This window comes from Artibeus jamaicensis, unplaced genomic scaffold (genome assembly GCF_021234435.1).
Source record: "Artibeus jamaicensis isolate MK-2021 breed Jamaican fruit bat unplaced genomic scaffold, CSHL_Jam_final contig_373, whole genome shotgun sequence".
Lineage (NCBI taxonomy): Eukaryota > Metazoa > Chordata > Mammalia > Chiroptera > Phyllostomidae > Artibeus > Artibeus jamaicensis.
This window is the reverse complement of record NW_026521807.1, coordinates 3,881,417-3,906,348: the sequence shown is the minus strand read 5'-3', so window position 1 is coordinate 3,906,348 and position 24,932 is coordinate 3,881,417. Positions and strand designations below refer to the sequence as shown.

At 38.1% G+C, this 24,932-nt stretch overlaps 1 protein-coding gene across 5 annotated transcripts in view; it reads right to left on the bottom strand.

Annotated features, from left to right (window-relative positions):
• Positions 1-22,334, bottom strand: part of TENT2 (terminal nucleotidyltransferase 2) — a 74,614-nt gene extending 52,280 nt beyond the window's left edge. For 2 of the 5 annotated variants that reach the window (XM_037130777.2, XM_037130778.2), the window contains exon 1: positions 22,256-22,334. In XM_037130777.2, coding sequence (XP_036986672.2) covers positions 22,256-22,287 — 32 coding nt within the window. In that variant the 5' untranslated portion in view covers positions 22,288-22,334. Of the gene's footprint in view, positions 1-882; positions 1,193-21,203; positions 21,273-22,255 lie in introns of those variants that run through there. The other 3 variants (XM_037130780.2, XM_037130779.2, XM_053664447.1) reach the window with 2 other exon arrangements.
• Between the last annotated feature and the right edge of the window lie 2,598 nt (positions 22,335-24,932).

The window sequence follows — 24,932 nt, the reverse complement described above, 5'->3', positions numbered from 1 at the left end:
GAAAAAATAATCTAGTCGCGTGGTTTGAAATGGACATTTCTTAAATGACCTGTTTCACATGAAGTCTGTTACACATATTTCCACATCAGACTTAATTGGAGATATCACACCAACAATGTTACTATTACTGGCTATCAATATATAATAAGAGCCTTTTTGGCTGTTAAGCAGTACGTTAATCCCTTGTGATAATAAACTATACAATATGTCAGCGTTTACCAAAAAAAAAATAGTATGTTACCTGTAGTACAAACATACAAACTTAGTGTTCAGTTAGGATCTCTTTTACTAAACATCTATTAACGAGTTGCCAAGTTAGCCTGAGTTTTACAGTTTCTCTGTTTCTTTTTTGTTCACCCAATTGGTATACCCAAACTAAATAAACTGCTATTTTAAACAAAAAGCTAAGAGATCTACAACAAAATAGGACACTTGGATAATACGGAAATTGTGAAACACAAAAATCCCCCTTATTATGGACTAGAAAGAAGAGAAGAGCCCATCTACAAAGACTGAACCGGGTGGAGGATGGGGGCAGAGTATGCAATAATCTGTCCTAATCTGTGAAGAATTGAGGCAAGACGCAAAGTCATGCCCATTTAAACCGTCCTTCGAAACATCACGCAGGAACCCATGACAATCTTCCTCTTTTGGTCCCAGACCGAGGACGGGGCAGGAGGAAAAGAAATGAGTGAAAAACGTAAACGGTCCTAACAGTCTTCAAAAAGTAGAGCAGCTTAGGAGCCGCCCACAAATCTGGGAAGAGATATTGCCGGAAACCTCCCACGCGAAACAAAACAGTAGTTTCAAAAAAGTTCCCCGCGCCCCACCCTCCACCTGGGCCTACAGAGTTGCGTCCCGCGCCGAAACCCCCTGACTCACAGGTGTCCTTGGGGCAGGGCCTACCGGCACTGCCCGCCCAGGAGCTCCAAGGCCGGAGCGACGACAGACCCGCGCACTAGATCGCAGCTTTCGCCTGAGCCAGAGGTAGTGGTCCGCGGAATGGCTAGGCCCGGTTCCGGAACCGGATTAGTTTCTAAACTCCGAACTCCGCGGCCGGGGAGGAGAGACACAAGAAGAGGCAAAGCCAACAAGGTGTAGGAGATTGAAAGCGGTGGCAAGAGGCGGAAGACCAAAAAGTAGCATAGAAAGCACTGTCAGAAACACCCGGAAGACCGATGTGACCCCGGATGGGATTAGTTGGGAGAGCAGTTACACTTCCGGAAACATCCCCCCTCCTGGCTCCTGCCGCCAGCCTCCAGCCTCCTGGGAACTCTTCGCCAGATGCGCAGGCGCACGCTTGCTGTAGTCTTGGATGCTTTAGAGGAGAGGAGGTCGTTAGTGGTTCTTGCTGTACTAATGTACTGGTTTTTGGTGTGTCAGGCGGGTGACTCCTAGTTTTCCCAAATCCAGTTTTTCTCTCACTCTTCTATATCAATCTCCATTAAGCTTTTTTACTTTAAATTATTTTATTTTTAGAGAAAGGGGAAGGGACAGAGAAAGGGAGAGAAACATTAATGTGTGGTTGTCTCTCGTGTCCCCTGCGGGGGACCTGACTTGCAACCCAGGCATGTGCCCTGGCTGGGAGTTGAACCAGCGACCCTTTGGTTCACATGATGGCGCTCAATCCACTGAGCCACATCATCCAGAGTTGTATTAGGCTTTAATTGTTCCCTACACCCCTGCCCCTACCAGTGAGCTGCAAGGCACTTGAGTGTGAAATCATTTACTTATTGCTTAAGCCGGAACTCAGCACCTTGCCAGTAATAATAGCTGACATCCTTAATTCAACAAATGTTTAATATTTCTCCTTGAATGAGGTTTAATAGTTATGAAGATATGATATTGAATTTATTGGTGTAATTCTGTTCACAATATTCTTTATTGTCCTTTCATATCTATAAATCTCCCCTCTGCTCATTCCTGAAATTGGTACTTTATGTCATCTTTCTTTTTTCCTGGTCAATCTGGGGAGAGGCTTATTAACTTTACCGATCTCAAATCTCAAAGCCAGCTTTTGTTTTCATAGATGTTTCTCTATTGTTTTTGTTTTCTATTTATTTATTTGTGCTGTTATGTTTACTTCCTTACTTCTGCCTTTAAATTTGTTTAAAGTTTTAAAACTATATTTTCCTTTTTATTGAATTTATGGGGGTGACACTGGTTAATAAAATTGTATAGGTTCCAGGGGTACAATTCTATAATACTAATTTTATAGGTTCTTCACTTGAAAACTGAAGTCATTTACTAGAGATGTTTCTCATTTTGTAGTATAAGCTACAAAACATTCCACATTTGGTGGAATGTGTTCCTCAAAGTACTGCTTTAGCTGCATCCCATACATTCTGATACAAGGTACAGCCGAAGTAACTCCTGCTTGAGTGTGGTTGGTAGTAATGATATAGGTGTAATGATTTATTCTAATTTGAACATTTTACCTAAAATAGCATATGGTGTGCTTGAGTGTGATATTGTTATATTACAGAATTACATGATTATGATTTTGTAATAAATTAGTTTGTAATTAAAAGGGGGCCATTATTTGTGCCCGATCCCATATATTGTGTTTCTGTTTTCCTTCATTTCAAAATACACTCTAATCTCCCTAAAGATTTTTCTTTGCCCCGTAGGTTACTTCTGTGTTATGTAGTCTCCAAATATTGAGGTATTTTCTAGATATCTTTTTGTTATTGATTTCTAATTCCATTATGATCAGATAACATACTTTGTATAATTGAATCATTCTAAATTTATTGAGACTTGTTCTGTAGCTCAGAATATGGTCTGTCTTGGTAAATGTTCAGTGTGCATTTAAAATGAATGCATATTCTGGAGTTGCTGGGTGAATTGTTCTACAGATGTCAAACACATCAAGTTGGAAGATACTATTGTTCAAATCTTTGAAATTCTAGGGAATTTAGAACATACTAATTTTCTGTCTACTTATTCTATAAATTATTAACAGAAAAATATTAAAATATCTGACTGTAATTATGGATTATCCTTGCTCTCCTTATCAGTTTTTGCTTCATTTATATCGAAGCTCTAAAAGTTAGTTGCACAAACTTTTAGAATTGTTCTGTTATTTAGATGAATTTATCCTTGACAAAATTGATTTATGAAAATTATTTTATCATTGTGAAATGATCCACTTTATAAATGACCCACCTTTACCTAGTAATAGTCTTTGCTCTAAAGTGTATTTTATCTGGTGGTAATGAAGCCACTCTACCTTTCTTTTTTATAGTGTTAACATGGTATATTTTTCAAAGAAAAGATAATTCCAGTTCTATAAAAGTCCTCCAGAAAATAGAAAAAGAGAAAATACTTTCCAGTTCATTCTATAAGGCCACCATTACTCTGATATCCAAACCCAAGATGTTTCAAGAAAAGAAAACTACAGACCAATTTCCTTAAAAATATAGATGCAAAAGTCCTTAACAAAATTCTAGCTATTTTCATTTCACAATATATAAAAAAGGTAATACATCATGACCAAATAGGGGCTTATCTCAGGAATGCTAGTTTGAATTAACATTGGAAAGTCAAACAGTATAATTCACCATATTAACCAGGACTAAGAAAGTAAAATTGTGTGATTGTTTCCATAGATGTGGCAAAAGCATTGGACCAAATCTAATATCCTAGTGATACAGAAAAACTTAACTCGATTTAAAAAGCATCTATAATAAACAACGTATGTAATGGTAAAGAAATGAATGTTTGGCCGTAGGATCAGAAACAAGGTAAGGATATCTGCACTAACCACTTCTGCAACATTGTAATAGGGGTTCTAGCCTATACACTAAGGCAAGAAAAAGAACTAAAAGTCATCCAAATATGAAAGAAGAAGTAAGACTGGCTTAATTTGCAGATGACATGATCTATGGTAAAAATCCCATATAATCTAGAAAAGGCTACTGGAACTAATAAATGAGATCAGCAAGACAACAGGATATAAAAGTCAACATACAATACAATGGTTGATTTTATTTCTGTTATACTAACAATACACAATTTGAATTTTAATTTGAAAATAGCAACAAAAATATGAAATACTTAAAACTAAGTTTGATAAAAGATATACAAGTTCTACACAGAAAACTTAAAATATGCTGGCAAATTTAAGACACAAACTGACAGGCCATGTCATGGGTCAGAAGACTCAATATTGTAAAATGTCAGTTCTCCACACCAATCAATAGATTCAATAGCATTCCAGTAAAATTTAAGTAGGTTTTCTTTAGTAATTTACAAAGGAATTACAAAGTTTGCATTGAAATGGCCCTGACTGGTATGGCTCAGTGGGTTGGGCATCAATCATTCTGCAAACTGAAAAGTTACCAGTTGGATTCCTGGTCAGGGCATATATGTGGATTGCAGTCTAGATCCCCAGTTAGGCACATGCAAAAAGCAAACAACTGATCAATGTTTCCCTCCCTCTATCTCTATCCTTTCTTCCACTGTCTCTAAAAATAAATAATGAAAATTTTAAAAATAAAAATAAAATTTATATGGAAATGCAAAGGTCCTAGAATAACCAAAACAATTTTTTAAAAGAAAAACAAGTCTGGAGAACTTATACTAAACTGCCTGAAATTAATATTTATTATAAAGTTACATTAATTCAGGTAGTGTAGAATTGATATAAAGGAAAGAAACAGACAAATGTAACTGAATAGAGAGTTCCAAAAATTCCTGTATATCATAAACTGATCTTTAACAAAGGACAAACACAATTAAGTGGAAGAAAGATTTTTCAACTAACAATACTGGAACGTTAGGATATCCTAGACAAAAATAAACAAAATTTCATACTGCATGGGAAAATACAAAATGGATCCTAGATATAAATACAAAACTTCGAACTTCTGGGGGAAAAAAAAACAAGAAAAATATTTGTGACCATAGACTAGGTAAAGATTTCTTAGGTTTAATACCTAAAAAACTATCCTTAAAAGGAAAAAAGTGATAAATTGAACTTGGTCAAAATTAAGTACTTCTTTTCAAAAGACCTTATTAGAAAATGAAAAGACTAGGACTTCCAGTCAAGATAGAGGCATAGGTAAACACACTTCAACTCCTTGCACAACTACAGAAAAAATTACAACTCCACCTCAAAACAACACCCCAAACTGTCAGAAAATCAAGCTGTACGGAAGACCAACAACCAATGATTTAAAGAAGCCACATTCACACAGATAGGTAGGAAGAGTGGAGATATCATGTGGCACAGAGAGGGAGTGAATGGGTGGTCCCACATTCACAGGTGGTAGATAAGAATCAGGAGGGATACTTTAAGAGCGAGGGATTCCCAGACCCAGGCCATACCACACAGCTCAGGGTTCCAGTGCCAAGAAGATAAATCCCCATAACTTCTGGCTATAGAAAACAGTGAGAGTTGGGATGGCAGTAGGAACTGCCAGGTTTTCTGGAGACTCCTGTTAAAGGACCTGAACAGACTTAGAATTTATGCAGACCCATCCTACTAGGGTAACAGCTGGGATGGCACCAGTTACATACAAGAAGAAAGTGAAGTGACTGGAAATAGAGCGAGTGCCAGGAAAACCTCCAGAAGCCAGGTAGTGGCATTGTCCCCTCTCTGAGCCCACCCCACACAGAGCCACAAAGTGGTGAAGTGAGTTGTCCCACCCTGGCAATTACCTAAGGCTCTGCCACACAATTTATAGGTAACTTTTCTACAATAGGCCACACTACTAAGACAGAGAGTCAAAGCAACTCTAGCTAATACACAGAAACAAACAGGGAGACTGACAAATTGAGGAGACAAAGAAATATGCCCCAAATGAAAAAACATAACAAAGTCTCAGAAAAGGAACTAAATGAAATGAAGATAACCAACCTATCAGATGCAGAGTCCAAAACACTGGTTAGCAGGATGCTCAGAGAACTCACTGAGTACAGCAACAGCATAAAAAAATGACCTAGGCAGAGAGGAACGTTACATTAAGTGAAATAAAGAAAAATCTATAGGGAACCAGTAGTGGCAAGGATGAAGCTGAGATTCAAATCAACAAATTGAACCATAAGGGGGAAAAAAAGCATTCAATCAGAACAGCAAGAAGAAAGAAGAATTCAAGAAAAAATAAGAATAGTATAAGGAGCCTCTGGGACGTCTAAATGTACCAACATGTGAGTCATAGGGACGCCAGAAGGAGAAGAGGAAGAGAAAGAAATTAAAAACTTATTTGAAAAAATAACAAATGAAAACTTCTCTAATTTGGCAAAGGAAATAGATATACAAATTCTGGAAGCAGAGAATTACAAACAAGTTGGACCCAAAAAGGAACACACCGTAATTAAAATTCTAAAGGCTAAAGATAAAGAGAGAATCCTAAAAGTACAGAGTGACCTACATGGGAGTTCCCATAAGACTATCAGCTGATTTCTCAAAAGAAACTTTGCAGGCTAAAAGGGACTAGCAAGAAGTATTCAAAGTGATTAAAAAGTAAGGTCCTGTGTTACTCTATCCAGCAAAGCTAGCATTTAGAATGGAAGGGCAAGTAAAGTGCTCCCCAGACAAGGTAAAGCTAAAGAAGTTCATCATCACCAAGCCATTATTACACGAAATGTTAAAGGGACTTATTTAAGAAAAAGAAGATCAAAACTATGAACAGTAAAATGGCAATAAATTCACCACTATAACCATGTAAATCTAAAAAACAAACTACACAAATAAGCAGAACAGGAACAGAATCATAGATATGGAGATCATTTGGAGGGTTATTAGCTGGGAGGGGAAAGAGAGAAAATGGATGAAATGGTGCAGGGATTAAAAAGCATAAATTGGTAGGCATGAAATAGACAGGAGGAATATTAAAAATAGTATAGGAAATGGATCATGCAAAGAACACATATGCATGACCCATGGACATGAACTAAGAGGGGAGGGGATTGCTGGAGGGAATGGAGGTACTGGGCTGGGGGTAAAGAGGGAAAAATGAGGTTACATACAACTATAATAGCATAATCAATACAATAAATTTTTAAAAACATAAAAATAATAAAAATAAAATAAAAAATTTAAAAGACTAGCCAAAAATTAGAGAAGATATTTGTAAATGACATCTTTGATAAAGAACTAGTCTGCACAATGTTATTTTTAGACACTCTCATCACTTAACAATAATAAGCAACTCAATAAGCAAATGGATATAAAGTATGAATAGATACAAAGAAGCCATATGAATGGCAAATAAGCAATGAAAAGATACTCAACTGATAAGTCATTAGGAACATATAAATTAAAACTACAATGAAATACCACTACCTACCTATTAATGATAAAATTGGAAAGACTAGCCATGCCAAGTGCTGGTGAGAATATGGAGTGACTAACTCTCTTACATCTCTAATGAGAATGTAATGACACTATTTCTTTGGAAAATGCTTTGGCTGTTTCTTTAAAAGTTAAACATAGATTTACATGTAACCTAGGCATTCCACTACTAGGTATTTATCCAAAAGGAATGAAAGCATATGTCCACACAAAGACTTATACACAGAATACCTAAGGCTCTGCCCCTTACTACATAACAGGAGCTCCGAGACAAAAAAAATATATATATGGCTCAAATGAAAGAACAGATCGAAGCTCCAGAAAAAATACAAGCAAGCAATGAAGAGATAGCCAACCCATCAGAGTTCAAAACACTGGTAATCAAGATGCTCGAAGAAATAGTTGGGTATGGTCACAAGATAGAGGAAAAGTGAAGACTATGAAAAGTGAAATAAAGGAAAACATACAGGGAACCAACAGTGAAAGGAAGGAACCTGGGACTCAAATCAGTAATTTGGAGCAGAAGGAAGAAATAAACATTTGACTGGAACAGAAAGAAGAAACAAGAATTCAAAAAATGAGGAGAGGCTTAGAAAGCTCTGGGACAACTTTAAACAGGAGACTCATATGGGTGCCAGAAGGAGAAGAGGAAGAGCGAGAAATGGAAAACTTACTTGCAAACATAATGAAGGAGAACTTTCCCAATCTGGCAAAGGAAAGAGACATCCCAGAAGTCCAGGAAGCTCAGGGAGTCCCACAGAAGCTGTACCCAAGGAAACACGCACCAAGGCACATCAGAATGACATTACTCAAGATGAAAGATAAGGAAAAAATCTTTTTTAAACAAGTTTTTCCCTCTTCTTTTTAAACTTTAAAAAAAAAGATTGTATTAATTTATTTTTAGAGGGGAAGAGAAAGAGAGAGGGAGGGAATATCAATGTATGGTTGCCTCTCATGCATCCCCTGCTGGGAATTGGCCTGCAACCCAGGCATGTGCCCTGACTGGGAATCTAACCGAGAACCTTTGGTTCTCAGGCCCACGCTCAATCCACTGAGCTACACCAGCCAAAATAAGGAAGGAACCTTAAAAGCAGCAAGAGGAAAGGAGACAGTCACCTACAAAGTTGTGCTCATAAGACTATCAGCTAATTTCTCAAAGGAGACCTTGCAGGCAAGAAAGGGGCTGGAAATAAGTATTCAAAGTCATGAAAGGCAAGGACCTACATCCAAGAATACTCTATCCAGCAAAGCTATCATTTAGAATGGAAGGGCAGATAAAGTGCTTACCAGATAAGGTCAAGTTAAAGGAGTTCATCATCATCATGCCCTTATTATATGAAATGTTAAAGGGACTTATCTAGGAAAAAGAAGATCAAAACTACAAACAGTAAAATGACAACAAACTCACAGCCGTCAATAACTGAACCTAAAAAAAAAACAAAAACCAACTAAGCGAACAACTAGAACAGGAACAGAATCACAGAAATGAAGATCACATGGAGGGGTATCAGTGAGGAGGGGGGGAGAGGGAGAATGGGAGAAAGAGTAAAGGGAATAAGAAGCATCAATGGTCGGTAGAAAACAGACAGGGGGAGGGTAAGAACAGTATGGGAAGCGGAGAAGCCACAGAACTGGTAGGTATGACCCATGGACATGAACTAAGAAGAGAATGCTGGAGGGAGGGGCATGCAGGGTGGAGGGCATAAAAGGGAGGAAAAAATAGGACAACTATAATAACATAATCAATAAAATATACTTAAAATCACATTTGTTAATATCACTTTTTAATGTCATCAAAAGGATGTATTTAGAAGCTGTGAAGATTTGTGTTGATGCAACTTTTACAAAATTCTTGATTTTTTGAAACCTCAATTATATCAGTGACAACAAATACTATTGTTTGTTTTCCTCTGAAACGATAGTTCATTTATGTTTGGGAAAATACTTGCCAACTACCCAAATCTAAATAACCAGTTTGTTGTTAGTAGATATTTCTTTTTTTTTTAATTTTTTTATTTATTATTTTTTAATTAATTTTATTTAGTTATTTTTCAAGTACAGTTTTTTGTCTATTTCTCCCATCCCAGCCTCCCCCGCCCCTTGCTCCCCACCTACCTCCCATTTCCAGCCCCCTTAGTTCTCGTCCCTGTGTCCTTCCTATTTGTTCCTCCAAATCCCTCCCCCTTTGATATTTCAATAAAACTGATAAAAGCAGCTAGTTCAGCTTGCAACTCAAATGATCCCAAAGGCACTTTTTCTTGAGGCAAAACAGTTCTTTGGTATGCAACAGAAGTGCCTCATGAATACCTCCTATTTTTTCAAACTATTTTCAAAGATGTGAGTCTAAGAGCTAATATATAATTGAGTTAATAATTTTACTGTTTCATTAAGAACATTCTTAAATAAAATTGCTTTTATTTTTTTAACTGCAAGAGAATGGCAGTGAAGAATACAGAACTGTTGATTTGTGCTAGCGATCTTCAACTGGAGGTAATTTTGCCTTGAGGGTATATTTAGCAATGTCTGAAGATTTTGGGTTGTCATAACTTGACAGTGAGCATGGTCGCTTCTGGTATCTAATAAGTAGAAGCCAAGAATGCTGCTAAACATCCTAACAATGCACAAGGCAGCCCTCACAAAAAGTATTATCAAGCCCAATAGTTCATTGTGTGAATATAGCATATTTTGTATATTCATCAGGTGATAGATATTTCTACTGTTTCCTCTTTTGGGTTATTATGAAAAATGCTGCTATGGACATTCATGAATAAGTTTCTGTATTAACATATGTCTTCAATTATCTGGGTTGTAATATGACCTAGGAGTGAAATATCTAGGTCATATGGTAACCTATGCTTAATTTTTTGAGGAACTGCCAAATCTTTTCTAAAGTGGCTGCACTATTTACATTTTCGGTGGCAGTGTATGGGTGTTCCAATTTCTCCACATACTTGTCAGCACTTGTTATTTGATTATAGACATCTTAATGGATGCAAAGTAGGATCTCATGGTCTGTAGCAATTTGCTTTGTAACCATCAAAACAGATGTTGAAACCATGAAAAAGGTAAATAAAGTCTTAGTGTTATTATGAAAATAATTTTGACCTCATGACTCCTGAACATGTCTGTGGATCACACTTGAAAAATAGCTAGAGCAGGGTATGGCAGAATACCTACCAAGAAGTGGTAGTAGAAAGACTTATTGACAGCTTATTATGTGCCAGGCACTTTACATAAATGATTTCTTATAATCTGGATAACTTTCTCTATGGTTACTACTTATGTTATCCTCACTGCACAGATAAGAAAACTGAGTCTCAGTGAAGTCAAGCAACTTGCTCAGTGGCCCACAATTTCAAAACCAAGCTTCAAACTTAGAGAGCCTGAGTCCAGCACTCTGCTCCCTCTCCTAGCAAACTGTAGGCCCTTCCTGCACTCAAACTCCAGCTTTGGAGCAGAGTCAGGGAAGAAAGGCAGCAGTAAGGGACTTGAGGGCTATTGATAAAGTTGTTCTAGTGATTATTACTTTTATATGTGGCATGTAATTGGTTCTGAGGTTCTTCTGTGATGTGAAATCATCTACAAATTCAAGGTTCCTTCATTCTTGCTTTATTAACTTAACTTCTCAATACTCCTCTCTAACACTTTCTGCTATTGCTGTTGAGATTTTTGTTTTCTGGAAGGGAGATGGGGCAGGAAGACAGATCATTCAGAGAGAAGCTGATAATCACCTGTCCATACAGCCCTCTTGGCACAGAAGAGACAGTTTTCAGAGTCTGCCTACTGAAGAAACTGGAAAGAATTCACAACAAGGTGGTGAGATGGTGGGAGCACTCCTTTCTTTGGGCATAAGTGTACATCAGTACATTCAAAAACCATCTTCGGAGTTGTACCGCTTTTGTTTAAGCTTTGATATATATTAAAAATAAAAATGCAACCTCTCCCTAAGACTAATAAAATGATATAAAGATGCTCCGGAGAAAACACCAAGCTGCAATCCGACATTTATATTGCAGTGTGGGACTGCAGTGGTATGTTTGGAGGTGGTGATGTGTGGAATGGAACAGAGAGAGTGTATAAAAACAATGCGGCGATTGAACTTTGTATCTGTTATACGCCACCTCGTCTGGTACACCCGTGTATCTTGGGGATGCAGTGGCAAACAAGCCTGACCAAGTCCCCACCTTCATTTAGCTTACATTTCAGAGAGAATCACCTTTTCAAATTTAGAAACAAAAACTTAATTTTAGTGGTGACAACTGAGCGCTGGCTGGGTTTCTCAGTGGTTAGAGCAGCATCTTGCTACCCCAAGGTTGCAGGCTCAACATGGGGTCAGGGCACACACAGGCATCAACCAATGAATGCATAAGTAAGTTAAACAACAAACTGATGTCTTTCTGTCTCTCTCTATCTCTATCTCTCTCCCTTCCTCTCTCTCTAAAAGCAATTTTTAAAAATTGTGATAACTGATAAAGGTAAACATGTGTTTCCATAAGAGCAAATATCCTGGGGATCCAACATATTACAGAGGATGTGATGGCTGTAGACCTGTACCGCTCAAATCTCGTGTATGGGGAGCACAGTTGACTGAAACCCCAGCTGCTTCCTGGATCTACGACCACATTTGGAGCTGAAGCCAAGCTTCTTCTGAGCTGCAAATGGCCAATGACTGAGCACAAGGGTAAACTAGTGTCAGCCCATTACTCCTGCAAAGCTCCGGACTCCTCTGAGGGGCAAATTTGACTTTGGAACTGCTCCTTGGCCTAAACAAAACTTTCTTAGCATAGTACTGCAATCTTTTTCTACCCGATTCTCCTTCCTTCTACCTCTCCTTCAGACTCCCACTGGAGCTTGAGGCTTGTTACTTTTATTTCCTCACCCTTTACCTTCCACAGGACTCTCTTCCAATAAATCTCTTGCTTATTTAACACTACCTTAGCATTCACTTATTTGAGGACATGAACTAACACAGCAGCTTTCCCTGAGAAAGTGCCATTTAAGCTGAGACCTAAAGAAGTAAGAGTTAGATGAAAATTTGAGAGAAGAAAAAGAACAGTCCTGAGTTAGACAGGAGATTAGCACAGTGCCTGGCACATGGGTATTGCTCAATAGATATTGCTTGACTAAATGGAATGAAAATTGCTTTATGTATGGCATATATCTATTCCTCACAAACAAGTTTACAAAAAGGCGTTCCATTATTACCCCTATTTTACAAATGACAAAACCGAGAATCAGAGCTGTAGAGGAACTTGTCCAAGGTCAGCAAGTTTTTCTAATTAGGTGGCAGTGACTGACACCAGAGGTATAAGATAGAGTTAAATGGTTATTATAGTATTAAAACTCTTTAAACTTGTCAACTTCTCACTCTCCAGTATGATCCTTCCCATGTCATGGGTACACTCTCATTCTTCCCTACACAGTTCGAGAACATGAACTGGCTGCCAAGTTAAACCATGTTCCTGGGAACTCAAACACACTACTCTATAACTCTGTCTCTAAGGAGTTTATTGTAGAACAATCTCAGCGAATGACTATGGAGTAGTATAACTAAAACAAAGTGTGGCAATTATCCCTGCTCTCCATTTTACATGTAAGAAAACAATGGTGTATTAAATGTACAAAAGGAAATAAGTTAATATGTACTAAGTCACTTTAAGTAAGTGAACATGTAATTTCAACTTAGATATGGTCTGAGGATGGACAGACAGCACAATGGACAACGGCAGCTGCAAATTCTGCGTAAATACACTGTGAATATAGTGCTCTAGTTATTCACCTGGATGGAGCCCTTAGAAATTTCAAGTTGAAATAACTGCCGAAGTTTCTCATGCTTTCAAAAATTACTATAATAAAATATTAATTTCAGTAGGAATTTGCTCAGACTGATAAATGACGGATTTGGTAGGGTGGGGCCTAATAGAATGTATTGCTTTCTATGATTATAAAAGTAATGAAAGCTTATTGGAGAAATTTTGAAAACTACAGATATCTATTAGGAAATAAAAAAATTAAATTTATAGGATACAATATAACTAAAGTCTGTGAATCTGGAAGTTGCTTTTTAAAAGGTTAATTTTATGAAGACAAAAATAAGAATTAAAATAGGTGCCATTCGATATTTCAACTTTTGCCGTCCTGAATGCTTAACAGCTATGATTCAATATGGGCTGGACTAAGATCATGGCCTTTAACTTTTATTGCTTTGAAAACTAGAAAATGTACAATGCAAGATGATAGTCTAAAAGATTCAAAGTAAAAGATAAGTTCTATGACTTTTAACAGACCCAAAGGAAAAGATAAGTCCTATGAATAAAAAAAATCTTTCTTAGTGGTAGATTCCAAGTAGCTAGAAGAATAACTGCAATTGAGTCAATGAGACCTCCCCCACATAAAAAACTAATTTTTTTCATTGACCCAATAGTCACTTTTGAAATAGTATTTGATTTTTCTAAGCTGAGTTCTGAAATTGTATAGCTATGCAGGCTTTTCAAGGTTTTGAAAAGGTTAACGAATTCCAGAGAAATGTAAAAGAATAAAATCAGTATCACAAACACTTATTTACAAAGTTCATCCATAAGAATTTGTTTCACATTTACACTCCTTGATTTTTTTTTTCTTTCTGGGAAGGTTTTCACTCACTAATTCATTGTTTTTAATTCATGTACTTAATCAGCTATTTGGTCAGTCAACAAATATTTACTGAGTGCCCATTATTTTCCAGATTCTTTTCTAGGCAATAGTTACAAGGTGAATGTCACACTATTTAGGAGGTGGAGGGTGGTAGCAATGAGTACCTGAATACAGGAGACAGCTGTTAGAGAAGGAGCCCAAAGTTCAAAAACAAGCAAGCAGCATGAAAACAAGATGAAATCTCAAAATGGGCCAGAAAACTGTTTTCAAGAACGAGGGTTTCATTCAAAGAATCTTCCGTCCAAAGGAAAAGTGAAGAAAGGGTCTGGGAAAAAACCGAACTTATCGTACAGAACGATAATTCTTTTAAGTATCAGAAGCCAATGCTTTAGTTTCTAAATTTTTCTATTTGTATTCTGTCCAGCTTTATACCACACTTTCTTCTTTTAAAAATTTCTTCTTAGGAAGCTCTACCCAGAAAAGAAGTTTTCAGGGTAATGTTAACCAGATGGCTTTTTCTAATCTTCCCCAGGAAAAAATGCAAAGTAGGGTTTGAAAGTAACACTGCCACCTACAAGTAAGTACTTTGAACAAAAAATCACTGAAATTCCAGTCATCTGGGTAAATGTCCAAGCTGCCAGAAATCTAAGAATAAGACTTTGCAGTGAGGCTTCTGGTTTACAGAAAATAGAAATGTAATTAAAATAAAATAAGTAAAGAAGAATAACTTCAAAGTCTTGGTATCCTTCTATTACAAAAAGTCTACTTGCCTATGTATTTTGTCTCTACATTAACTGCATCTTTCCATTCATATAAGATCACTGGCCAACTTATTTAACATCTCTGCATCTCAGTTTCCTTACCTGCATGGAATATTTTAATAGCACCTCCCTCTTTGCTGTGAAATTAAATTCTTAGTAAGTATGAAGAAAGGTTAAACTTAAATAAAATTGAATACGTGTATATCCTGTGATGCAGCAATTCCACTCCTAAGTATATGTTCTAAGGAAATTCTTCCCCAAGAAACACGTACAAGTATGTTAATACCAACATTATTTCATATAGCAAAAAAACAGATAACTTGAATATCTGTGGATGGGCAACTGAATGATTAAATTATAGTTTATTTATAAATGTAACACAATACAGCAGTGAAAGTAAGTTAAAGCTTCATATGTCCACGTGGACGAACTTTATAAACCTGTATGTTAAGGAAGAATTTTTTAAAAGAAAGTTGCAGGAGAAAATAACTACATGATTCCATTTATATAAAGTTCCAAAACACACAAAACTAGACAACTTATTATTTAGGAAGGAAAGCAGAGGGATGAGGTAGTGGAGAGATAGACAGTGGGACCTACAGGGAAGTGGTCTAATTTCTTAAACGGTGTAGTGGGTGCCTGGTTGTTCACTTATGGTTATTATTGCTGTTTTTGTTTATACTTCATGTATGTCATGCATAATTAGAAAATAACACTTTTTAAAATTAGACATTATACCTCATAGGAGATTTATAATTAATGAAAGATGTAAAGGTTTTACAAACATCCAAAATCCAGTCAAAAAATTTAACATTACCTCAGTAGGCCTTATAGGATGGAAACATTATGAATATAATTAATTGTTCAGTAGCCCCTTGGTCTTGAAATGATTTGTAGTTCTTCTGTGGTAAGAACTTGAACTATTTATACATAAGTTCTAGTTTTACAGAATTTCAGGCTATGGATTGAGCCTACCTGACTGCTTGGAATACACCTACAATTTTTACTTTATTGTTCTCTTCTTACCTTTATATACATGGGGACATCTGTGAATTAATTTTTTTAATTATTATATTTTTGTGTAAATGATCTCCATAAGCCAACTTTTAGTGCTGGTGTTGGGACTGTGGAAAAAGTGAAACAACCTAGTTAAAAAGCGGTTACTAACTAGAAGTGTTATCCAAAAAAATTATATTGTGAAATTTGCATTATGAAGATTTCTGAAGATGCCAAGATATGCACCCCAGGACTGAAGAGTGAGGGAATTATGGAGGAGGTTATTATGCTAAAAAGTGGTAATTCTTTTGACATACCACCCATACTCCCAATATATAGGTGAGAAACCTAGCTCAGAAATGTATATATTAGGACGTCAGACTTAATAATATTAGCCAACTCATTTTCCTTGCTGTGATTCCACCCTCCCTGAGCAAACTAATTCAACTTCCCATACTGCTTCCCTACACGGAAGATAGACAGACCTAGCAGCACTATGGCGGATATTTGCCATTTGTCCCACATATCCATTCTACCCACCCATCCTGCTTTCTGTCCCAAAGGGACAGAGCCTCAGGAGAGGATCAGAGGGAGGGAGAAAAAGAGAGGTTGTGCTATTTATTCCCCAGGCTTCTCTCTGTGGTGTCACTGCAGGCTTGCTGTGCCCATGACTGAAGGTCTTGGATAGCCTTAGGGCCGTCTCAGTCTCTGGGTTTCAGTAAGTGCTTCTTCCCTTCATTTCTTCAGGCCATCCGAAAGCCTGACCCTGTGACCCTGCTTTGCTCCCAGATACCTGGAAGAGCAGTTCTATGCAGTCTATCCCCAGAAGAAAATAGTCCTCCAAATAACCAATCAGGAGCAGTGCCCAAAGGATGGGGCAAAACAGCTCTGTACTTTTCCCATGAGATTATCTCCATACAGAGACAGTATCAAATGGATGCCAGGATCTTTTTTTTTTTGCTCCCTTTTGCTTGTCTTTCCTTTTCTTTCCCTCTGCCCTGTCCCCAGTATCCTCATCATCCAATCAGTGCCTTATGTGGTCAAGTCTATGGAGACGCCTGTCCCCAGCACGATCCTAGGAGAGTGATTGTGAGACATCCCAATCCTTCGATTAATTGACTCATACCTTTCAGAATCTTTAGGGTGAAGGACCTATGAAACAAATACATTTTAGAAACAAGACTTTGTTTTCTGAAAACACTGCTTTCCTTTCATAGTACAACTTGGGTACATTATTTGCTAACCTTGCGTGAGAAGGGGAAGAATGGGGGGAGAGGAGTGCTGAGAGCACAGGGAAGATGAGGAAAGAGTGGAGTGGTAGCGAGAGATGTGAGTCACGTGCAGAAAGGAAAAGGAAAAAAAGAGAGCATTTCAGGAAATGGAAACAGCATATTGAAGGCCCAAAAGCTGGGAACCTGGAACAGCTGTGTAACTAAAATAAGGACAGTGTAACAGGAGGTTTGTTAGCAAGAAAAAGAATGGTTTGTGACATAGAACTGAACCAGAGAAAGCAGAGATTATGGGTCACATAAAGGAGTTTGACCTTTATCCTGAAAAAAAAAGAAAAGAAAAGAAAGGGTGGATTGTTGAGGGAAATTTGGTATAAGACAAGTTAAGTAAATATTATGAAACTTTGGTTGAGAAAGATTGAGAAGCTGGCCCATGTGATCCATTGTTTATCATTTTATTTCTTGCCTTTCTTGCACCTACACTTTTTAAAATTTAAATTACCCAAATAATACATGACATATTCTTAGTGTAAAAAATTTCAAGGATAAAAACAGAGAAGTCCCCTCTGATTTATCAACCTTAATAATTTTCTAAGATTACAAAATTAACTATTTCTCTAAATTAAATATTACGTATTAGGAGTGCTTACCATAAAAAGAAAAAGAAAACCTGACTATCAGTAATTTAAAGTAATTGAAATTTGACAAGCAACTGCTAGTACTGGTTTAGTAATTTCCTGATCTGAAGACTTCCCCTTCCCCTGGCTGCCGTAGCTCAGTGGATTGAGCACGGGCCTGCGAGCCAGAGTATCGCAGTTCGATTCCCAGTCAGGACACATGCCTGGGTTGCAGGCCAGTTCCCAGCAGGGGATGCATGAGAGCCAACCATACATTGATATTTCTCTCTCACTCTTTCTCCTTCCCTTCCCCTCTCTCAAAAAATAAAGAAAGAAAAAAAAAGATTAACAATCTTTGAAAAAAAAAAAGACTTCCCCTTATGATATCAAGATGGCTTCCATAGCTCCAGCATGGTATCTATTATTCACAAATTAGTGAGCTATACATAATTAATTTTCACCACTGTGTGGAATTACATTGTCTGAATATACTGCAAGCCAATCAAATTCTCACTTTGAGAACTATAAATGATAGATAAAAGACAGATTAGTGCAGTATAATTAGTCCAAGTGATACTGAGCAATTTAAGAGTTTTAGTAATGCTCAAAGTTGCACTAGGCCTCAAAGTAGGGAGATTTGGGATCTGAGGCGACTTCCCTTGTACAAAACCTCCAACAGAGAAGGAAATCTGTGTGACTCTTTCTTAAAGGTAACTGACTGGAACACCGCTTGGTCATTTCCCCCACAGATAAATGTCACTGTCTTGTATGATTTTCCAAGTTCTTCTTTTTTCTCCAACCAGCTGCTAACTTCAAGAGAACTTCCTTCTGAGTTCTGTAACCCGAGCAGAGTGCTGAACACACACATAAGAATTCAATAAACATTTCAGAGACCGAATAACTTTTTTAAAAAATTGTTAATAATTCAGCCTAAAACATTTAAGTATAAAGTAACATATAACAGTTATAAAAATGTAAACAGTGTAAGTTTGAGGACATGTGCTTTTTTTCTCCCCTGTTCTCAACTACCTCTACCCAAGGACTGTCTTTGTTAAGTTTGTTCTGTGTTTCCCAGGCCTTTTAGTATACACAGACTGTTAATGTAAGTTTTTTTCCCTTATTAAAATTGGAATCATATGTTGTTTGGCAACCTTTTTTAAAAATAAACTTTTTGTGTATTCTTCCTGTCACTGTGCGTGTGTGGGTGTACCTCATTGTTCCAGAGGATTGCTTAGTTCTCCTCCAGTGGTATGAATACGGTATTATTCTTTAAAATAACCTTCCATGCCTGAGTATTTATGTAGTCTGCAATTTATCACTATTATAAATACTGCTACAATGAATATCCTTGGATATATGGATACATTCTGACACACTTTGGGAGTATTTCTGTGGGCTACAGACCCAGATGTGGGATTACTGGGGAAAGTCACAGTAAAGTTTTACAGAGGATGTGTAGTCAGGGAGGCCTGAGTTCCAGGCTCGACTCTGCCGCATCTACTCTGTGTTACTCAGAGCACATCATTTCGGCTCCCTGAGATTCTATTTAATCTGTAAAGGGAAGAGACTGAATGCTTCCTAGAATAGTTGTAAAATCATGTGATAAAACTAAGGCATCATGGTGGATTAATATTAGGTTTCAGTTTAGTTTCAGTAGAATAGGGGTATTTCCTGAGCCTCTTTATAATCTGCTGAATTTCATTAGATGGCCTGCCTATTTTTAGGAGTTGGCCAAAATGTTCCTCTTTTGAAAGTAGAATAGGGAACCAAGTAGAAGAATATCATGGAAATCAAATAGACCAATCAATGCATTCCATAGAAATAGGTCTTGTTCTTGGGAAAGATGAATTCAGGGTCCCGGACATGATCATCCCCAGAAAAACGTTAAAGTGACCCCTAATAACCTCCAGAAAGGAATACAAAGACATTTTCTCTGTAATTCTGTAAGGTTGTTGGCAGAGAGGTCTATGAGACCTTTATAATAAAGCCAGTCAAATACAAAATACCTTTAACTGGTGGAGAAAGTGCTACTAATTTGTTATAAAAAAGCCTGGGCTTGAACTTTGGCTTCACTACCTACTGGTCTGTGAGCAACTGGTAAGCTCTCAGAGGTTTTTGTTTTATTTTGTTTTTGCAAAATGGAGACAAAAATTCCTACAATATTTTAAAGGTGATATGAAGTACTTTATGTGAAGAAGCCCAGCAAAGATCCTTACAAATTGGAATAATCAGTAGCTGTAACTGATGTAAAGGCAAGAAAAAGAAAATTCTCAAGGAAATGGCATTTCGAGGAAGAAATCTCTCTGAGCCATGAACCAAGAACCACTATTTTACTCATGTGCAAAATGAAGGGATTGAATCAGATTATCTGTAAGGTCCCTTTCCTTCAAACAATAATAAACATTGTAACAGTTACATGTAAAAGTGCTCACTTTTCTAATTGCCTTACATGTATTGATTCATTTAATCTTCACAGCAAAACTATGAGGTGGGTACTACTATTCTCATTCCCATTTTACAGATGAGGAAACTGAGGGACAGAGATTAGGAAACTTGCCCAAGATCACATAGCTAGTGAGGGCTTTGGGCCTCAGGCATCTGGCTCCCGGGTTCATGCTCTTAATTTTCATTCTGTGCTCCCTGATATCCTCAGTTCTGGAGTGTTTTGCTTTATGTTGCTATTTGTTGGAAATTTTCTAATAGTTCTCACTTCGTTTTATTTTAAATGTTAATTGACACACATTTATTTAGAGGTGCTTTTTCCTTTTTTAAGAAAAAATTTAAATACAAAGAGGAATTTACATTAGTTATCTACTTCCCAGTAATGAATTATCCCAGAAGTTAGTTTTAAACAGAAAACATTGATTATATCTCAAATTTCTGTGGGCTCAGAAGCCTGAGGGTGGCTTAGCTGTGTGGTTCTAAGTCAGGTAGTCTCTGGGATTTCAGTCAGATTGCTGGCTAGGGCTGCAGACATCAGGGGAGGCCGAGATTCTGCTTCTGAGTTCAGTCACATGGCTGTTGGCCCAAGATTTCAGTTCCTCAACACGTGGGCATCGCCATAACGCTGTTTATATAACTTGGCAGCTGGTCCCCCAGGGTGAGAAATGAGAGAGACAGAAAGAGAAAAAGAAAGAGAACGAAAGAAAAAAGAGAAAGAGAAAGAGGGAAAGAGAGAGACATCCCAAGATAGAAGCGGAAGGCTTCTTAGCGAGTCTTCCAGTCTCAGAGGTGACATTCTATCGCTTCTGCCATATTCTGTTTGCTAGAAGCAAGTCGCCAAAAATCACCAAGTCTAGCCCATACTGAAGAGGAGGGAAGTTAAGCTCCATCTCTCAAACAGAGAAATACAAAAAATATGTATATGAACATATCTTTAAAACCACAGTAAGTACAAAGAGAAATATAGCAAAGAGTGTTATGCTCATTGTCCTAGATTGGCAACAATTACCTTATCATATTTTTCTCAAGAACATTTTTAATTAAAAAAATAGAAATAAAATTTTTGTTCACACCCCTTTCCTGCTATCCAGAAGCAACTACCATCAGATTGTATAGCATATCTTTCCAGGCTTTTTTATTCTTTTGTGTACATTTAAATATAATGAAAACGATGTCTAGCATTTTTTGTGAGATTTTAAATTTTCACAGATGGTATCATACTTACATATTCTTCAACTTGTACTTTTCACTCCATGTTGTTTCTGAGATTTGTGTATGCTGATATCATTGAGACCTAGTTTAATATTACAGACCACTTTCAATTCATCTATTGATGGAGATAATTTCCCAAGTTATAAATCACTGTTATACTCAACCCTGCAGGAAACAGTCTTTTCCTGTTTCCCTGTGCGTGTATGCAAGAGTCTCTCTGGAGTACTGTTCCCACAGATTTTGACCCCGTGCCACAGTGAGAAATTTTACTCTGACCAGACCATGTGTCATTGTGTCCAGTTATATATGGGTAAATAAAACCAAAGTTTCATGAGAAACGGTACTGTCCTTTCTACGAAGAACGTCCTGATGTTACCTGTGTTAAACCTATGGTCTTTTACATCGCTAGCTGAATACTACTAAAATGATTTCTGGACCTACTCTTGGGGTTCCATCCGCAGCTTGAAAAACCATCTCCTAGGTCTATATGTAACTGTTAGGGTTTATTCAGTTTATGCCAGTTTAAATTTCACAAGATATTGCAAATTTAGTCTTCATAGCAGTTGTACCAAGTTGCACTCCCCCCGCAGTGCATGAGGGTTTCTTTTTGGCCCCACGGACACCCACACTCAACATTGTCCGCTTTTCCTTTTTGCCAGTCTCATTATTGGGCCTCATCTAAGGGCTGGATGAAATCAGACCTGCATGAAAGTATTTTGCTTTCATTTGGGAGGCAGAGCTGTAATGGAAGAATTCTCTTAGGCTTGTCCTCATGGACGCTGTCTGTCATTGCTGAGTCCCTTGGAAAATGTGATAAATAAAGGGAGAAAGAAAATAAAGAGAGAAAGGAGCACTGCAGGGCATCCTTGGAGAAATCACAGGAGCCTCGGGAACAGAGCTGGACCCAGCAGCCATGACTCCCCTGGGTTTTCCAAGGAAGCACCTCCAACCCATTTACCACTTTCCCCCCACCCTCTGCTCCACAAGTCCTCCCTGATGTTCAGAAACCACTTACTGCACAGAGAATGAGCTCAGCCCAATCCTATCCTTCAGGTATAAACTTACCAATATCTGCTTCTCTCTTCTCCCTTCACCATAGCCCAGAGCTAGTGGTAGCCTTCCTCCTGCCCAAGGCTAATTCTTCTACTCCAGCACTGAAGTCCCTCCCCTCCCATGCCCTGAGGTCTCTTGCCTCATTCAACCCCGGTTTTTCCTCTCTCTATAACTCCTCCCCCCAGCTCATCTTTCCCTTAGCACGCTCAAGCCCCTCTTTCCTCAATAAGGTCTGCTCTTCAGTCCTTGCTCCTCTCTGACTTCTTTATCCTCAAACACCACTGCCTCAAAGGGCCATTTCCTTTCATGCAGAGGGCCCTCCTTTTTCCTTCCTAGCACTTATCAAAATATGTATTTATATACTTATTTGTGGGTCTGCCTCCCCTACCGTGCGGTCATCTTTAAGAGGTCTCAGTCTCCCCGACCCCTAGGAGAAAAGAGGCACTCTGCATATTGGCAGAATAAATGAATGATTTCCAACTTACAGCCTCACTCTTCTACTCTTCACTCCTACACCAGATGGATCTTGTGCAATGAAAAGCCTGCTGCACCCCTCCCCAGCTTAAAAAATGCTCTTGGTTCTTCAGCGGGTGGAGTAGAGTCCACTCCACCTAGCAGAGCACAAAATTGTTCTGTGAAAACAACCTCCCTCTCCCCGCAAAGCAAGTCAAATGCCCCATCTTCTAACGGAGAAAACAGAAGGGGGAAGTTCAGCTTAATATCAGCTGTATTGTCAAGAGCTGACAACCTTGAGGAAAGAAATTGTGGAGGGGGTTATGTAATTATTTCTAGACTTCACCCTGTTGGGGTAGTTTTGTTTTGTTTTGTCCCTCATGTTCGTTTTCTTTCATGAGAAAACTCTTATTTCAAAAAGAAGGAAATCTGACATTTTGTGGAGCACTTACACTATGCCAGGCATTAGGCTAAATGCTTTATTTACTTTATCCTATTTTGAAGAGAATCTGTAATTCTCTTCAAAAACCAGAGTATGAATCATCTCCTCTCTCAAAAATAAAATGACCAAAGCCCAAAATATCAAGTACACCAAGGAAAATAAGATGTTCTGGTGATTTCCACATTACAAGAGAGTACAAATGGCTTGTACAATTTTTGTGCTTCTTTAAAGTTAACATTAGGTCACGGGTCGTCTCTGGCATGCACAATACTCCTGATGTGCCCGTCTTCCACATAAACTCCTCTCCCATCTCTATTTCTCTCTTCCTTCTCTGCCTTCTCTTCCTCTTGATTTGCTTCTTTCCCCCTTGCTATCACTTAATTGTTGCTTTCTACTTTTTCATTTTTCTCTCTGCCTACCTCTTAAGCCATCAACAGGTTTATTGTTGCCTATTGGGCCAAACAAGGTTGTTATCTGCTGTCTAAGCTGAAGTGAAAGCAGACAGGAAGAAAGGTGTCTTTTAATCCCCGGGCTAGAACTGCGGCAGGATAGTGATGCTGCAGTGCAGTGTGTGACCCAGGGAGACGAAGCCGCGAACTCCAGCCAGGCTTTCAGCTTCTGACACGCAGAGGAAAGTTGTCCACTGAGCTCTTCGTGAGGTTCTCAATCCTGACTGATAAGACTCAGCTTCTCATGTTTCCATTTTAGAGGGAGAAAAAGAGGAAGAAAGAAAGAACCTGGAACCAGAGACACTAGCGTTTTGTCAGCACATGAGAAGCCGTAAGAGGGAAATTTCCCTGAGACCTGGAAAATAAGAATGGAAGCAGAAGAAAGAAGCCTTTAAAGCACAGATATTTAAGATGCAGAAATCTGAAAGTAGCACACCCCGTGGAAGATTCAGGATGACACTGATGGTCCTAAAATCTGCCCATTTGTTAGGTCCAGAGAACACTGAGGCTTCTTAGGAAAACCCAAACTGGATTATTAGTCCAGGATATCTGATCTTCCGTTCGAGTGTTTAAATCAAGGGTAGCATGACAGGTGCCTTCCATTTTGATGCTTTCTGATTCTCCCTTTTCAGGCAAACAAGAAGAAACTAAGTACAATTTCAAAAAAAAATTATTCACTATTTCCAGAACTTTTCAAGTGCTGTGTGAATACTAGACTCCATATTTAAGCAAAGCAAATCCTGGAGATCAAGCAAATGCTATAAATCACCGAACTCCCTGTTCCCCCATCGCCCAGGCAAACAGACAGGCATTAGAAGAAAATTCATGTTGAAGAACAGAGTCAATGGGTAGGCGGTTTATACATTGTGGGCTGATAATCTGACAACATTTGAACAGAGAATTTTGCTGACTGGCAAAAAGCAGTGAGTTACTAAACGTTCCAAGATTGTTATGAATACTTAAGGACAAAGGATCATTTCCTGGAAATAGGGGCCATGTTTGAACACCTGAGCCTACAACGTTCATTATCTGCAGCTCAGGAGGAGGTACCTCGCCATGAAAAAAACCATTTAGATTCCCACCGAGAACCACCTCCTCCTCAATAGACTCCTACCATCCTGAATGAATCACAGCCTTTGTTGGCTCATTAAGTCTTGGTGTCATTTTGATGCATATATTATTACAATGATACATACAATGCTACAACATTCACACTCTGCTTAAAGGATTTTAAGGTTATATTTTGGAGATGGGAAATGTTGAATCATCCAATTGATCCCGGAAGTGAGTTCGCTGACCTTTTCTGGTGGCCGGAGGGAAGAGGGGGAAAGAGTGAGCTCCCCCG